Source organism: Rhamphochromis sp. 'chilingali' (genome assembly GCF_963969265.1).
Source record: "Rhamphochromis sp. 'chilingali' genome assembly, chromosome: 4".
Classification (NCBI taxonomy): domain Eukaryota; kingdom Metazoa; phylum Chordata; class Actinopteri; order Cichliformes; family Cichlidae; genus Rhamphochromis; species Rhamphochromis sp. 'chilingali'.
In genome coordinates this window covers 24,543,975-24,561,921 of record NC_137948.1, presented here as the reverse complement: position 1 = coordinate 24,561,921, position 17,947 = coordinate 24,543,975, and the positions used below count along the sequence as shown (strand labels likewise).

The 17,947-nt window shown below is 38.4% G+C and overlaps 2 protein-coding genes across 2 annotated transcripts; both read left to right on the top strand.

The window, feature by feature from the left end:
* The first annotated feature begins 903 nt into the window (after window positions 1-903).
* Window positions 904-7,650, top strand: LOC308396081 (polyunsaturated fatty acid lipoxygenase ALOX15B-like). Its single transcript, XM_080881147.1, has 14 exons — window positions 904-1,095; window positions 1,307-1,511; window positions 1,667-1,748; window positions 1,998-2,120; window positions 2,403-2,506; window positions 2,755-2,921; window positions 3,036-3,179; window positions 3,778-3,981; window positions 4,128-4,214; window positions 4,930-5,099; window positions 6,147-6,268; window positions 6,370-6,470; window positions 6,840-7,010; window positions 7,144-7,650. The coding sequence occupies exons 1-14, from the start codon at window positions 943-945 to the stop codon at window positions 7,321-7,323; spliced, it is 2,013 nt and encodes a 670-aa protein (XP_080737273.1). The 5' UTR covers window positions 904-942; the 3' UTR covers window positions 7,324-7,650.
* Window positions 7,651-11,584: 3,934 nt separating this feature from the next.
* Window positions 11,585-16,956, top strand: LOC308396084 (polyunsaturated fatty acid lipoxygenase ALOX15B-like). Its single transcript, XM_080881149.1, has 11 exons — window positions 11,585-11,591; window positions 11,709-11,812; window positions 12,061-12,227; window positions 12,342-12,485; window positions 13,084-13,287; window positions 13,434-13,520; window positions 14,236-14,405; window positions 15,453-15,574; window positions 15,676-15,776; window positions 16,146-16,316; window positions 16,450-16,956. Exons 3-11 carry the CDS (start codon window positions 12,129-12,131, stop codon window positions 16,627-16,629), a joined length of 1,278 nt encoding a protein of 425 aa, XP_080737275.1. The 5' UTR covers window positions 11,585-11,591; window positions 11,709-11,812; window positions 12,061-12,128; the 3' UTR covers window positions 16,630-16,956.
* Window positions 16,957-17,947: the final 991 nt, after the last annotated feature.

The window sequence follows — 17,947 nt, the reverse complement described above, 5'->3', positions numbered from 1 at the left end:
AACAGACTTAAAAACTCCTTTGTCCCACACGCCATCAAACTGTTTAACTCCTCTCTGGAGGGGAAACAGGAGGACAAAGGAGGGGGGAACAACTAAGCTGTAGTGCCTCTTCACCTCACTGTACAATACCTTGTGCAATACTTTTTGTAAATAGTCAACAGTGCAATAGACTCAATACTTGAAATGTGCAATTCACTTGTATTTTTATTTTTTATTCCTATTTATTCTATTTATCCCCTTTGTATATTTTATTTATATTTGTCTCTGTATTTATGTGTGTGTGTGTGTGTGTGTGTGTGTGTGTGTGTGTGTGTGTGTGTGTGTGTGTGTGTGTGTGTGTATATATATATATATATATATATATATATATATATATATAACAATTCTGTAACTGTAACTTCGGTCGTTGCTGTGCTTTTTGGAAGTCGAATTTCCCAGAGGAACCCACCCGAGGGATTAATAAAGTTCTATCTTATCTTATCTTATCTTAGGAGAGGTACAGCAGTGAGTTTTACAGCCATCTGTAAAACACAATGGGGGCTCTGTCATATTTTGATTATCCCTGAAGGCTACTGAAAGAAATTTCAAGGAAGCCTATCTAAGAGAAGAGTCATACCAAATATTGACTTTAAGGTGTGTTAAAATTCTACAAAACTTTTTTGGTGTGTGTATTTAGCAAATAGTTGCATACTTCTACATTTCACAGTGGCTGCGATTTCTCTTGAATAAAATAAAGCCTCGTTATTTCATCATCAGCTCAAATTCCTGTGGTTTCTCAGGTTACAGCAGTTGATCACACATGTCCAACATTTCAACACAACACCTACCTGATGCAATTGCCTGGACACTCCCACTAAAATGTGTCAATAAAAAGAGACGATTGTGGGGGCAACTTCTGACAGAGTAGTTATTCCAAGGATCTGACCACATTCAAGAGGGAAAATGGTGCAGTATAAAGTGACCGTATTCACTGGTGATCGCCTTAATTCCACTACTCTTAACAATGTCTTCATTAAGCTGGTGGGCACAGATGGGGAGAGTGATCGCACGTGGCTCATGGGCTTGAAAGGGGCTACATCCTTCGTTATAGGAGCCGTAAGTCTGAAATATGCATCTTCATGATTAAATGTATCTCAGGTTTCCTGTATGAGATGATACACAAATGAAATCATTTTTGTGGAAATAAGGGGAATCTATCACCATGAAGATGGTCAAAGCAAACAGTTCACTTCATGGACCACAGTAAATACAGGAATTGTATGCTCGAGTGTTACAGCTCAGCACAAACTGCTATGTCATTCTTTAGGTATCAAAGTTTAAGGTGTCCTGCTCCACTTCGCTTGGAAATCTTGTGCTGATAGAGTTAGACAAACAGTCTCTCCCACTGTTCCCGGAGGACGCTTGGTTTTGTGCCAAGGTGGAAGTGAAATCCCCTGAAGGAGACATCTACAGCTTTCCCATCTACCGCTGGATTGCTGATAGCAAGGTGCACCGCTTCAGGGATGGAAAAGGTTTGGGAAACTGTGCTCATCTTAAATCTTGTTCTGTAGTTACAAACCAGTGAGGACAACAAAAATCTTGTAATGAGACTAAAGCAGTTTTCCAATATACCACATTCACAAGAAACCCTTTTTCTTTCTTTCTTTCTTTTCTTTTTTTTTTATAGCTCTGAGAGTCTTTGAAGACAACCATCATCTTGGCAGGTACAGTCGGCAGCAGGAGATTCAGCAGCGAGAGGAAGACTATCGGTGAGAATTCAGAGCTTATACACATTTTAGCCTTACAGCTCCTGAAACTAGAATACAAATGCTGTCCAGTTATAGCTGAATATCCTAATACTAATGATATTTAACCTTAAAATTAAGCATTGCAGCATATTCTTTGTCTGCTGGGATTAATTAAAAGAAATTAAACTATTGCATATGTTGCAGATAAAAAGTATATCATGTCATACTGTAACTAACTTCCTCATCATCGCTGTTTCTTCGTTTCATCAGCTGGGATGCATATGCAGAGAAAATACCTCACTCCATGAAGGCAGAAAACCCATTTTCACTCCCGTATGAGGTTCAGTTCTCCTTCACCAAAACTAAAGAGTTTCTCTACACTGCTTCCACAGGGTGAAGTTCTGTTACACATATTTTTCTCTTTACTCTTTACTCCTCTGTCACTGTGCCCCAGGGCGGCTGTGGCTATACAGTAGCTTGCCATCACCAGTGTGTGAATGTGTGTGTGAATGTGTGGATGATTGTGTATAGTGTAAAGCGCTTTGGGGTCCTTAGGGACTAGTAAAGTGCTATACAAATACAGGCCATTTACCATTTACCATATTTTTCTCTTTACTTATCAAAAGTATATTAAGTATCATAATGAAGTTAAATAAATGTGCTCTTCTGTTTCAGACTGACTGAGCTGAAGCTGAAGGGACTGGATAACTGTAAGAAGAAGTGGGATAATATTGACAGCATCAATCGAGTGTTTTGCTGCAAAAAGACTGAAATATCAGGTACTGTACTAACATCATAGCATATTGGAGTCCTTATACAGTATGCACTCTATGCAATAATGAGCTGAATATTGGGCAGCCTGTTCTGTAAACCATCTATATTCTTACCAGAGAAATCGGACTTTTCTTTTACAGTTCACGTAATGAAGACTCTCAGACCCTGAACTTCTGACATTAATTCAGAAATTTAGCAGAATTTAGTAGCTCACAGTTTCAAAAATAATAAGTTAAATGTCTCTTTTTCACAGAATATGTTCATGAACACTGGAAAGAGGATGCTTTCTTTGGCTACCAGTTTCTAAATGGTGTCAACCCCATGTTGATTCAGCTTTGTACAGCCCTGCCCAGTAACTTCCCTGTCACTGATGACATGGTCTTTCCCCATGGCCAGTGCAGCCTGGCAGATGAAATGAAGGTGATCATCTGAATTCTTTATAATAAATTGATTTTTTGTCAAATAATTGTACTTGTACAGTCACTGACTAAATATTATATCCACACTGTTGCAATATCCTGAACTTTCAAACAGAAAGGGAACATATTCCTGTGTGACTACAAGCGTCTGGATGGAGTAAAAGCAAACACCATCAATGGGAAGAAGCAGTACTTGATGGCTCCTCTCGTCCTGCTCCACAAAGATCCTCATGATAAGCTAATGCCGATTGCCATTCAGGTAATTCAGACAGTAAGGTTTAAGTTCGTGTATTTATCAGCTCATCAGTAGAGATAGCACACCTGTTAATGTGTAAAGCAATTGTTCATGTACAATGTCATTGTAAAATCAAAATATAAGGATATTCTATTTGCAACCATAGCTAGTACCATATCTGAACACCAGCTGTGAAGTGTTTTTGCTGAGCCTTAGCCTTGTGAAAGTTCATCCCATAGCAGTATCCAGATTGCTGAATGCAGAGTCTGACACATACATAAATCAAGTCAGTTTCATTTATTGCGCCAAAATCACAAACGGCCTTCCCAGTTCATTCTGTACAATACACTCACACAGATGCAACATATTTACTGAGCAGAGAGAGATAGCATCAGTAAAAACTAATTAAAAGCATCATGTAAAGCTGTTCAGAAGAAATGCTCTGTCAGAAAGGATTCAGTGGAAATTCCCCATAAGGGATCAGCAGAGTATCAAACTTTAAAGATAAACTTGTCAAACATAGAACAGGAACTGAAATTTCATCAGTCTTGATCAGTAATTGATTTTAGGAGCATACTTGATCATCTGTATCAAATGACTACTCTGCCCTGTCCTTCTGTAGCTGAAGCAGACTCCATCAGATGACAATCCGATCTTTCTTCCTACTGATTCTGAGTACGACTGGTTGATCGCCAAGATTTTTGTAAGAAGTGCAGATTTCAGTGAGCATCAGCTCAATGTTCACCTTCTGCGCACGCACTTGCTGGCTGAGGTTTTTGCAGTGTCACTGCTGCGCAATGTGCCCATGGTGCATCCTCTGTACAAGGTAACTGACGTTTGCTGAAACTTCAGTTTGTTTTATGCCATTATTTCAGTGGTGTGGAAAGCATTTGTCCATAACGGCTGGTTGTGGACAATAAAATGAAGTGTTGCCCCAATCATGTCACTAACAGAGTTCCCTCTTTCCCGCAGCTCCTCAATCCTCACACGCGCTACACTATGCAGATCAACTTCTTAGCTCGGCGTCTTCTAATTTCTGACACTGGCAATTTCACTCAGGTATGCAGTACGACCAGCACACTTATGGCGTAAAAACTGTTTCCGCAAGTGCAAATGTTGAATTTTAGGGAGAAAATTACTTTGAGCGGAGAAAAGTTTAATTTGACCAAACAAAATTAACTGCTGCATGCAGTATGTGTGATAAGTATGTTATTTTATTTGAAAATATAAAATGTTTTAAGTCCATTGTTGGTTTTAATCTAGTTTAAACCAAACCACTCTATTGGATTTAGCTACACTTTGGACAGTGTTTCCGGAATGCTGTGGCTAGCGAGCTGATTGGAGACCAAAACAGCCAATCAGAATTTTTGCATCCAAGTCTGTGATTGGTTTGTTTTGTGGCACATACGCACTGAGAGCAGGCCTACAGATGTCCGTCAGCACACAGAGCAGAGATCTGAGCAAGAGCAAATGCCAACAACCGAGTGGCTGTTATTGTGTGTGTAAATGGATAATAGCAAACACTGAAATGCATTTCTTGCACACAGCAATGAATTTTGTTCACTCAAATTAAACTTTTCTTCAATCAAAAATATTTTTCTTCTCAAAATGCAACAACAACACTTTTTTTTTTCTCTTTTTGTAACGTGCGCTCAGAGTAGAGGCACAAAAATAACACCATACACACTCACTAGACCTTTACCTTAAGAATTGTTTTTCTTTTTCAGTGTCATGTACAACATTTGTCTCTAACTGTGAGCTACCCATTCTCTAGTTTGCATCATCAGGTGGAGAGGGCATGTTTACCATCCTACAGAGGTCAGTGTCCTCATTAACCTACAGCTCCCTCTGCATACCTGATGACATTGCTGAACGTGGCGTGGAGGCTGTGCCAAACTTCTACTACAGGGATGATGGACTAAAGGTTTGGGATATCATCCACAGGTACCACACTTTCTTTTCTTTTGATTTTGATTTTCTCCTAATGATGCCATCAAGCTGCAACAATTCAGAGTTTGTAAATAATGGGTCATCCTATCTTAAATCAGCATAAAAAACTGATCTGGTCTTTCTCCACGGTATTGGCTGGTTAAAATATGAAAATCAATAAATAAAAGCCTCCTGTAAAGTCATATATTTGAGCACACAGTAATAACAAACTTTCCTTTGCAAAAGACAACAATGACAATTTCTTTGCACAGCGTGTAAAGCACATGGTGTAAAGCATTGGTCTCATTGTCTGTTTGCTTTTTGTTTTTTGTATTTATGGTCTTCATTGGTGAAGGAATTGAATTAAGAGATGTCTTTGTGCTGGCTAACCGATTTGTTATCATTGTCATTAATATTATTTCAAATCTCCAATGTGGACAGAAAAAGACAGATACGTTACACCTTTTCTATGTACCTTTTTTAACTAGATTTCTTTGTTTTATTGCAAAAGCTTTCTTTTGTGAATGTCACATTTGAGTGTGGCTTGCATAACACCTCTTCTTCTAGTCTTTGCCAACATTTTCCTTGCATCAGTTTTTTCGGTTAGTCTGTTTTTTAACCTTCATTGACCAACAAGTAAAACTTATGAGATCTGTTTTGCAAGAGTATCCTGAGCCTGTTCTTTAATAGTGTATGTTTAAACAAGTTATGTCCCTTTGTATATCAGTAGCTGTCACCACATGTACAGCCTGCCTTGATCTTATTAAACAACATTTAGATTTCTGTTGAAACTAAAATGCCTCTAAACTGAGAGATGTGTCTGCTACTTACAGAAGCCTACCTTCACTAAGTTAAATTATAAACACTTGGTGTGTTGATCGTGAACCTGTAACCTCCCTATTTTTAATCAGGACAAGGTACTTTGTGCCATTTATTTTTATGTAGTTTTTGAAACAAAAGAATTAGGGCAAATACAATTTTTTATTATTTAAATAATCCTGGAGCAGTTTGTGTACAAATAATAAAAACATGTTTTACACAGTGTATTCCCATTTCTCAAAGGTTTGTGCAGGGAATGCTCGGCTACTACTACAAGAGTGACCGTGAGGTCCAGGAGGACTCTGAACTTCAGAAGTGGATTTTGGACATTTTTGAACATGGGTTCCTTTCTCAAGCAGAAACAGGTGAGTTTCAATTACTATCTTCAATTATTATGATGATAGTGGTGATTTCTCCATACTATATATTGCAACCTAAACCTAAAGGAATGATGCTGTTATTTCAGGAATTCCTCAGACATTTACCAGTGTGACTGAGTTGATCAAGTTTGTCACCATGGTGATCTACACCTGCTCAGCCCAGCATGCAGCTGTGAACAGTGGACAGGTGAGTTCTTATATTATCCCAATAATGAAAAAAATGGCACAGTTTACAATGTCAATAAAAACACGATCAATGTAATGGTCTGCAAATCTCAAAAACCCTAATTTTATTCACAATAGAACATAAAAAACATCACATGCCTCCCTAAGACGCTCTTTTTATAGTCAGTCATGTTACTGACAAGTTGTAGCTTATGAAACATTTCTCCCAAAATCAAATGAACTCATTGTCATGCAAAGGGAAAATGTAAATAATTGTATGAATAATACCATACAACAGCAGGAAGGTAACAACAATATTAAAAAACAAAGACAGAATTAAAAACTATGCTTTTTAATCTTAGTAAATCCTTTACTTATTCATTAAATACAGTTTGACTATGCTGGCTGGATGCCCAACACTCCCATCTCCCTGCAACTCCCACCACCGACCAAAAAGGGGACGACAAGCGAGGCCACCATGTTGGCGACCTTCCCTGATGTCAACGTAACAGTTCAGGGCATGGCCACCGTGTGGCTCCTCAGCAAGCAGTCCAGTGACTTTGTAAGGAGCAAAGATTTCATTAAGAATGTCAGAAATTATGTTTACAGTAAATTTTTGTGAATAATTTTGAGTTATTTTGACAAAAATTTGAATGTTGTTGAAGAAAAACTAAATGTATCACTGTTCTCATTAGGTCCCTCTTGGCCAGTACCCAGAGGACCACTTCACTGAGGAGATTCCTCGCAAGATATTAAAGGATTTTCAGGCGGAGCTTGAAATTTTGAGTGGAGTCATCAAAGCCAGAAACAATCACTTAAACGTGCCATACACCTACATGGATCCAGCAGTGGTAGAAAACAGTGTGGCCATTTGAATATTAGAAGATAAGAAGACAAATTTAGCTTTTCAAGCGAAAGCAGGGAAAGAAATGCAAGTTCTGAGTTTTACTGATGAAATGGCGCAACGAACTTACTGCTTCTGATCATTGTATGCTGATTTGCGATTTTTACTTATCTGTTGAAATATGTCTGGGTAACATTTTCATCACTCTATGAGAGTGTCTGCTCTGAGCCAGAGTCTTACTAAAACTTTACCAAATTACATTGCTTATATTTTCATTATTTTAATGTTTTGTTGTGTTTCTCCCACACAGATTTGTTTTATTCATTAAAAATATATTGCATTACTCCCAAATCAACAAGCATTGTTATTCTGTTATTGAATTAGTCCTTGACCTTTGTTTTAATCACCAAAAATAAGCACTGTTTTATGCTTTTATGCCTTAACACAATAAAAGTTTTTTTTTTTTGTTCATTTATTTATTTATTTATGGAACAGCTATTTGGTGTCTGGTATAATATTAACATCATAAATTCTGTCTAAAGCTTTATTTTAGCTAACGTGCACTTTCTACATTTCTTTGTAGAATCATTTTTAAATTCTAGTTTTGTTGTACAGTGGGGCAAAAAAGTATTTAGTCAGCCACCGATTGTGCAAGTTCCCCCACTTAAAATGATGACCAGAGGTACACTTCAACTGTGAGAGACAGAATGTGGAAAAAAAAAATCCATGAATCCACATGGTAGGATTTGTAAAGAATTTATTCATAAATCAGGGTGGAAAATAAGTATTTGGTCAATAACAAAAATACAACTCAATACTTTGTAACATAACCTTTGTTGGCAATAACAGAGGTCAAACGTTTACTATAGGTCTTTACCAGGTTTGCACACACAGTAGCTGGTATTTTGGCCCATTCCTCCATGCAGATCTTCTCGAGAGCAGTGATGTTTTGGGGCTGTCGCCGAGCAACACGGACTTTCAACTCCCGCCACAGATTTTCTATGGGGTTGAGGTCTGGAGACTGGCTAGGCCACTCCAGGACTTTCAAATGCTTCTTACGGAGCCACTCCTTTGTTGCCCGGGCGGTGTGTTTTGGATCATTGTCATGTTGGAAGACCCAGCCTCGTTTCATCTTCAAAGTTCTCACTGATGGAAGGAGGTTTTGGCTCAAAATCTCACGATACATGGCCCCATTCATTCTGTCCTTAACACGGATCAGTCGTCCTGTCCCCTTGGCAGAAAAACAGCCCCATAGCATGATGTTTCCACCCCCATGCTTCACAGTAGGTATGGTGTTCTTGGGATGCAACTCAGTATTCTTCTTCCTCCAAACACGACGAGTTGAGTTTATACCAAAAAGTTCTACTTTGGTTTCATCTGACCACATGACATTCTCCCAATCCTCTGCTGTATCATCCATGTGCTCTCTGGCAAACTTCAGACGGGCCTGGACATGCACTGGCTTCAGCAGCGGAACACGTCTGGCACTGCGGGATTTGATTCCCTGCCGTTGTAGTGTGTTACTGATGGTGACCTTTGTTACTTTGGTCCCAGCTCTCTGCAGGTCATTCACCAGGTCCCCCCGTGTGGTTCTGGGATCTTTGCTCATCGTTCTCATGATCATTTTGACCCCACGGGATGAGATCTTGCGTGGAGCCCCAGATCGAGGGAGATTATCAGTGGTCTTGTATGTCTTCCATTTTCTGATGATTGCTCCCACAGTTGATTTTTTCACACCAAGCTGCTTGCCTATTGTAGATTCACTCTTCCCAGTCTGGTGCAGGTCTACAATACTTTTCCTGGTGTCCTTCGAAAGCTCTTTGGTCTTGGCCATGGCGGCGTTTGGAGTCTGACTGTTTGAGGCTGTGGACAGGTGTCTTTTATACAGATGATGAGTTCAAACAGGTGCCATTCATACAGGTAACAAGTGGGGGACAGAAAAGCTTCTTACAGAAGACGTTACAGGTCTGTGAGAGCCAGAGATTTTCCTTGTTTGAGGTGACCAAATACTTATTTTCCACCCTAATTTACGAATAAATTCTTTACAAATCCTACCATGTGGATTCATGGATTTTTTTTTCACATTCTGTCTCTCACAGTTGAAGTGTACCTCTGGTGCAAATTACTGACCTCTGTCATCATTTTAAGTGGGGGAACTTGCACAATCGGTGGCTGACTAAATACTTTTTTGCCCCACTGTATATTGTTAATTCTAATTGCTATAAATTAGCTGTAATTTATAATATACAGTCCATCTAAATGGTAGATGGACTAGTTTTTATATAGTGCTTTTCTGCTCTGCCTGAACCCTCAAAGCGCTTTAAACAACACGTCTCATTCACCCATTCACACCCATTCATGCAAAAAATTTCAATGCTTTAGTGTTTCCCAACCTTTTGGAGCCACGGCACATAGTTCACATTAGAAAAATCACGCGGCACACCACTAAACAAAATTGTCACAAAAAGCATATTGACAATTTTCCCCTATGCACCAGATATAGTGGAATTGGCTCAGTTTATCCCTAATATAACATTTTTGCTTTCTTCTGACCACTATTCATGCTAGGGCCTTAATATGGATCAGAATTTTCTCCAGGTCCCAGGTCAGATTGACTACTTTTTGTTTTAAAATATTAATCTATTGCTTTTACGTGCTTCATTGTGGCATCACTATGTGTTTTCTTCTTCTGTTTTTCTGGCAGTTGGCAACACATTTAATTGGAGCAAGAAGTTGTAATGCCCTCTAGTGGAAGAGAACGTAATTGTTCTGCCCATTACTCAGGCTAGTTGCTTAGAGTACCAATCAGGTGAAACCTATGTGCCAAGACACGGTGGTTGGGAAACACTCCTTTAGTGACTCAACTCTTTTTGAGTATGATGCTCCAAGCTTGCCCACCTATTTGTGGGCAGTTTCTCCCATTCCTCTTTGCAGAACCGCCCAAGCTGTGAGTGTCAGTGCACATTCATTTTCAGACCTCCCCAGAGATGTCCAATCAGGTTCAAGTCTGGCCTCTGTCTGGGCCAATCAAGGACATTAACAGAGTGGTTTTGAAGCCACTCCTTTGTTATCTTGGCTGTGTGCTTAGGGTCATTGGTTTTCTCCAGACATGACGCTTGGCATTCATACACATTTGTAGAATAGTTTTACGTGTGGCCAAATTGCTTCGTATTTGTGTGTGGATTGGAGCACGCATTTGTGATTCCTGAAAAGTCACAAACAAATCACTATACAAAATTATAAATCTTGGTTTATGCTTGTGGATCATATCGTATGCATTTGCAATGACTTTGAGGCATATTTCTCTCCATAAATATATCCCATACTGTTACACAACCAGCAGCTGAAATTGTTGATTCAAAGCAGGATGGGTCCATGCTTTCATGTTTACCCACAGCAGAAAGACTCATCAGACTGGTCAACGTTTTTTCAGTTGTCCAGTTTTGGTGAGCTCAAATGTCAAATGTAGTCTCAGATTTAGGACAAAAGTAATAACTCCTGTTGTAGCACATATGCTTATGTATGTATACTGTATATGTATATATATGTGTAAACTTTGTGTTTCTATTCTTTTTTTCAACTGATTAATTATTATATAACTCCTAAAATGTTACAGCCTTTTTAGGTTTTAGATGTGTCCTTGACCCATCACAGCTGATTTAAATGGCTAAATTACCTCCTCAACATTTCTCGAAGTTTTCCAGAGGCCTGGTAATGAACTAATCATTTGATTCATGTGTGTTGACCCAGGGGGATATCTGGGATAGCTTCCCCCCCTGGCCTAAATAAATAAAAAGAGAAGTTGTGGAGGCGATACAGAGCAATTATTCTGAAGAACTTCTTCTTGTCATTGATAAAGGTAAGAGATCTTTTCACTGGATTTCAGTCAGAAACTATGGGTGGAAAAAAAAAATAAAAAGTTCAACATAATCTCTTAAATTTCTTTTCCATTGTCCTTTTCATTGTGATGCCACAATTGTAAATGTTTACATTTCCAAATATCCTAATACTAAACCTAAATCTTAAATATATTTAACCTTAAAATTAAGCATTACAGCATATTCTTTGTCTGCTGGGATTAATTTAAAAAAAATTAAACTATTGCATATGTTGCAGAGAAAATCATGTCTTACTGCAATTAACATCCTCATTATTCTGCTGTTGCTTTGTTTCAACAGCTGAGATGCATATGCAGAGAAAATACCTCACTCCATGAAGGCAAAAGACCCATCGTCACTGCCATAGGAGGTTCAGTTCTCCTTCACCAAAAATTCAGTTTTTCTTCACTGCTTCCACAGGGTGAAGTTCTAATATTATAGAACAAATACACAAGAAACAAACATGTGTCTCTCTTTACTTATCAAAAGTATATTAAGTATCACAATCAAGTTAAATAAATGTGCTCTTCTGTTTCAGACTGACTGAGCTGAAGCTGAAGGGACTGGATAACTGTAAGAAGAAGTGGGATAATATTGACAGCATCAATCGAGTGTTTTGCTGCAAAAAGACTGAAATATCAGGTACTGTACTAACATCATAGCATATTGGAGTCCTTATACAGTATGCACTCTATGCAATAATGAGCTGAATATTGGGCAGCCTGTTCTGTAAACCATCTATATTCTTACCAGAGAAATCGGACTTTTCTTTTACAGTTCACGTAATGAAGACTCTCAGACCCTGAACTTCTGACATTAATTCAGAAATTTAGCAGAATTTAGTAGCTCACAGTTTCAAAAATAATAAGTTAAATGTCTCTTTTTCACAGAATATGTTCATGAACACTGGAAAGAGGATGCTTTCTTTGGCTACCAGTTTCTAAATGGTGTCAACCCCATGTTGATTCAGCTTTGTACAGCCCTGCCCAGTAACTTCCCTGTCACTGATGACATGGTCTTTCCCCATGGCCAGTGCAGCCTGGCAGATGAAATGAAGGTGATCATCTGAATTCTTTATAATAAATTGATTTTTTGTCAAATAATTGTACTTGTACAGTCACTGACTAAATATTATATCCACACTGTTGCAATATCCTGAACTTTCAAACAGAAAGGGAACATATTCCTGTGTGACTACAAGCGTCTGGATGGAGTAAAAGCAAACACCATCAATGGGAAGAAGCAGTACTTGATGGCTCCTCTCGTCCTGCTCCACAAAGATCCTCATGATAAGCTAATGCCGATTGCCATTCAGGTAATTCAGACAGTAAGGTTTAAGTTCGTGTATTTATCAGCTCATCAGTAGAGATAGCACACCTGTTAATGTGTAAAGCAATTGTTCATGTACAACGTCATTGTAAAATCAAAATATAAGGATATTCTATTTGCAACCATAGCTAGTACCATATCTGAACACCAGCTGTGAAGTGTTTTTGCTGAGCCTTAGCCTTGTGAAAGTTCATCCCATAGCAGTATCCAGATTGCTGAATGCAGAGTCTGACACGTACATAAATCAAGTCAGTTTCATTTATGGCGCCAAAATCACAAACAGCCTTCCCAGTTCATTCTGTACAATACACTCACACAGATGCAACATATTTACTGAGCAGAGAGAGATAGCATCAGTAAAAACTAATTAAAAGCATCATGTAAAGCTGTTCAGAAGAAATGCTCTGTCAGAAAGGATTCAGTGGAAATTCCCCATAAGGGATCAGCAGAGTATCAAACTTTAAAGATAAACTTGTCAAACATAGAACAGGAACTGAAATTTCATCAGTCTTGATCAGTAATTGATTTTAGGAGCATACTTGATCATCTGTATCAAATGACTACTCTGCCCTGTCCTTCTGTAGCTGAAGCAGACTCCATCAGATGACAATCCGATCTTTCTTCCTACTGATTCTGAGTACGACTGGTTGATCGCCAAGATTTTTGTAAGAAGTGCAGATTTCAATGAGCATCAGCTCAATGTTCACCTTCTGCGCACGCACTTGCTGGCTGAGGTTTTTGCAGTGTCACTGCTGCGCAATGTGCCCATGGTGCATCCTCTGTACAAGGTAACTGACGTTTGCTGAAACTTCAGTTTGTTTTATGCCATTATTTCAGTGGTGTGGAAAGCATTTGTCCATAACGGCTGGTTGTGGACAATAAAATGAAGTGTTGCCCCAATCATGTCACTAACAGAGTTCCCTCTTTCCCGCAGCTCCTCAATCCTCACACGCGCTACACTATGCAGATCAACTTCTTAGCTCGGCGTCTTCTAATTTCTGACACTGGCAATTTCACTCAGGTATGCAGTACGACCAGCACACTTATGGCGTAAAAACTGTTTCCGCAAGTGCAAATGTTGAATTTTAGGGAGAAAATTACTTTGAGCGGAGAAAAGTTTAATTTGACCAAACAAAATTAACTGCTGCATGCAGTATGTGTGATAAGTATGTTATTTTATTTGAAAATATAAAATGTTTTAAGTCCATTGTTGGTTTTAATCTAGTTTAAACCAAACCACTCTATTGGATTTAGCTACACTTTGGACAGTGTTTCCGGAATGCTGTGGCTAGCGAGCTGATTGGAGACCAAAACAGCCAATCAGAATTTTTGCATCCAAGTCTGTGATTGGTTTGTTTTGTGGCACATACGCACTGAGAGCAGGCCTACAGATGTCCGTCAGCACACAGAGCAGAGATCTGAGCAAGAGCAAATGCCAACAACCGAGTGGCTGTTATTGTGTGTGTAAATGGATAATAGCAAACACTGAAATGCATTTCTTGCACACAGCAATGAATTTTGTTCACTCAAATTAAACTTTTCTTCAATCAAAAATATTTTTCTTCTCAAAATGCAACAACAACACTTTTTTTTTTCTCTTTTTGTAACGTGCGCTCAGAGTAGAGGCACAAAAATAACACCATACATACTCACTAGACCTTTACCTTAAGAATTGTTTTTCTTTTTCAGTGTCATGTACAACATTTGTCTCTAACTGTGAGCTACCCATTCTCTAGTTTGCATCATCAGGTGGAGAGGGCATGTTTACCATCCTACAGAGGTCAGTGTCCTCATTAACCTACAGCTCCCTCTGCATACCTGATGACATTGCTGAACGTGGCGTGGAGGCTGTGCCAAACTTCTACTACAGGGATGATGGACTAAAGGTTTGGGATATCATCCACAGGTACCACACTTTCTTTTCTTTTGATTTTGATTTTCTCCTAATGATGCCATCAAGCTGCAACAATTCAGAGTTTGTAAATAATGGGTCATCCTATCTTAAATCAGCATAAAAAACTGATCTGGTCTTTCTCCACAGTATTGGCTGGTTAAAATATGAAAATCAATAAATAAAAGCCTCCTGTAAAGTCATATATTTGAGCACACAGTAATAACAAACTTTCCTTGGCAAAAGACAACAATGACAATTTCTTTGCACAGCGTGTAAAGCACATGGTGTAAAGCATTGGTCTCATTGTCTGTTTGCTTTTTGTTTTTTGTATTTATGGTCTTCATTGGTGAAGGAATTGAATTAAGAGATGTCTTTGTGCTGGCTAACCGATTTGTTATCATTGTCATTAATATTATTTCAAATCTCCAATGTGGACAGAAAAAGACAGATACGTTACACCTTTTCTATGTACCTTTTTTAACTAGATTTCTTTGTTTTATTGCAAAAGCTTTCTTTTGTGAATGTCACATTTGAGTGTGGCTTGCATAACACCTCTTCTTCTAGTCTTTGCCAACATTTTCCTTGCATCAGTTTTTTCGGTTAGTCTGTTTTTTAACCTTCATTGACCAACAAGTAAAACTTATGAGATCTGTTTTGCAAGAGTATCCTGAGCCTGTTCTTTAATAGTGTATGTTTAAACAAGTTATGTCCCTTTGTATATCAGTAGCTGTCACCACATGTACAGCCTGCCTTGATCTTATTAAACAACATTTAGATTTCTGTTGAAACTAAAATGCCTCTAAACTGAGAGATGTGTCTGCTACTTACAGAAGCCTACCTTCACTAAGTTAAATTATAAACACTTGGTGTGTTGATCGTGAACCTGTAACCTCCCTATTTTTAATCAGGACAAGGTACTTTGTGCCATTTATTTTTATGTAGTTTTTGAAACAAAAGAATTAGGGCAAATACAATTTTTTATTATTTAAATAATCCTGGAGCAGTTTGTGTACAAATAATAAAAACATGTTTTACACAGTGTATTCCCATTTCTCAAAGGTTTGTGCAGGGAATGCTCGGCTACTACTACAAGAGTGACCGTGAGGTCCAGGAGGACTCTGAACTTCAGAAGTGGATTTTGGACATTTTTGAACATGGGTTCCTTTCTCAAGCAGAAACAGGTGAGTTTCAATTACTATCTTCAATTATTATGATGATAGTGGTGATTTCTCCATACTATATATTGCAACCTAAACCTAAAGGAATGATGCTGTTATTTCAGGAATTCCTCAGACATTTACCAGTGTGACTGAGTTGATCAAGTTTGTCACCATGGTGATCTACACCTGCTCAGCCCAGCATGCAGCTGTGAACAGTGGACAGGTGAGTTCTTATATTATCCCAATAATGAAAAAAATGGCACAGTTTACAATGTCAATAAAAACACGATCAATGTAATGGTCTGCAAATCTCAAAAACCCTAATTTTATTCACAATAGAACATAAAAAACATCACATGCCTCCCTAAGACGCTCTTTTTATAGTCAGTCATGTTACTGACAAGTTGTAGCTTATGAAACATTTCTCCCAAAATCAAATGAACTCATTGTCATGCAAAGGGAAAATGTAAATAATTGTATGAATAATACCATACAACAGCAGGAAGGTAACAACAATATTAAAAAACAAAGACAGAATTAAAAACTATGCTTTTTAATCTTAGTAAATCCTTTACTTATTCATTAAATACAGTTTGACTATGCTGGCTGGATGCCCAACACTCCCATCTCCCTGCAACTCCCACCACCGACCAAAAAGGGGACGACAAGCGAGGCCACGATGTTGGCGACCTTCCCTGATGTCAACGTAACAGTTCAGGGCATGGCCACCGTGTGGCTCCTCAGCAAGCAGTCCAGTGACTTTGTAAGGAGCAAAGATTTCATTAAGAATGTCAGAAATTATGTTTACAGTAAATTTTTGTGAATAATTTTGAGTTATTTTGACAAAAATTTGAATGTTGTTGAAGAAAAACTAAATGTATCACTGTTCTCATTAGGTCCCTCTTGGCCAGTACCCAGAGGACCACTTCACTGAGGAGATTCCTCGCAAGATATTAAAGGATTTTCAGGCGGAGCTTGAAATTTTGAGTGGAGTCATCAAAGCCAGAAACAATCACTTAAACGTGCCATACACCTACATGGATCCAGCAGTGGTAGAAAACAGTGTGGCCATTTGAATATTAGAAGATAAGAAGACAAATTTAGCTTTTCAAGCGAAAGCAGGGAAAGAAATGCAAGTTCTGAGTTTTACTGATGAAATGGCGCAACGAACTTACTGCTTCTGATCATTGTATGCTGATTTGCGATTTTTACTTATCTGTTGAAATATGTCTGGGTAACATTTTCATCACTCTATGAGAGTGTCTGCTCTGAGCCAGAGTCTTACTAAAACTTTACCAAATTACATTGCTTATATTTTCATTATTTTAATGTTTTGTTGTGTTTCTCCCACACAGATTTGTTTTATTCATTAAAAATATATTGCATTACTCCCAAATCAACAAGCATTGTTATTCTGTTATTGAATTAGTCCTTGACCTTTGTTTTAATCACCAAAAATAAGCACTGTTTTATGCTTTTATGCCTTAACACAATAAAAGTTTTTTTTTTGTTCATTTATTTATTTATTTATGGAACAGCTATTTGGTGTCTGGTATAATATTAACATCATAAATTCTGTCTAAAGCTTTATTTTAGCTAACGTGCACTTTCTACATTTCTTTGTAGAATCATTTTTAAATTCTAGTTTTGTTGTACAGTGGGGCAAAAAAGTATTTAGTCAGCCACCGATTGTGCAAGTTCCCCCACTTAAAATGATGACAGAGGTCAGTAATTTGCACCAGAGGTACACTTCAACTGTGAGAGACAGAATGTGGAAAAAAAAAATCCATGAATCCACATGGTAGGATTTGTAAAGAATTTATTCATAAATCAGGGTGGAAAATAAGTATTTGGTCAATAACAAAAATACAACTCAATACTTTGTAACATAACCTTTGTTGGCAATAACAGAGGTCAAACGTTTACTATAGGTCTTTACCAGGTTTGCACACACAGTAGCTGGTATTTTGGCCCATTCCTCCATGCAGATCTTCTCGAGAGCAGTGATGTTTTGGGGCTGTCGCCGAGCAACACGGACTTTCAACTCCCGCCACAGATTTTCTATGGGGTTGAGGTCTGGAGACTGGCTAGGCCACTCCAGGACTTTCAAATGCTTCTTACGGAGCCACTCCTTTGTTGCCCGGGCGGTGTGTTTTGGATCATTGTCATGTTGGAAGACCCAGCCTCGTTTCATCTTCAAAGTTCTCACTGATGGAAGGAGGTTTTGGCTCAAAATCTCACGATACATGGCCCCATTCATTCTGTCCTTAACACGGATCAGTCGTCCTGTCCCCTTGGCAGAAAAACAGCCCCATAGCATGATGTTTCCACCCCCATGCTTCACAGTAGGTATGGTGTTCTTGGGATGCAACTCAGTATTCTTCTTCCTCCAAA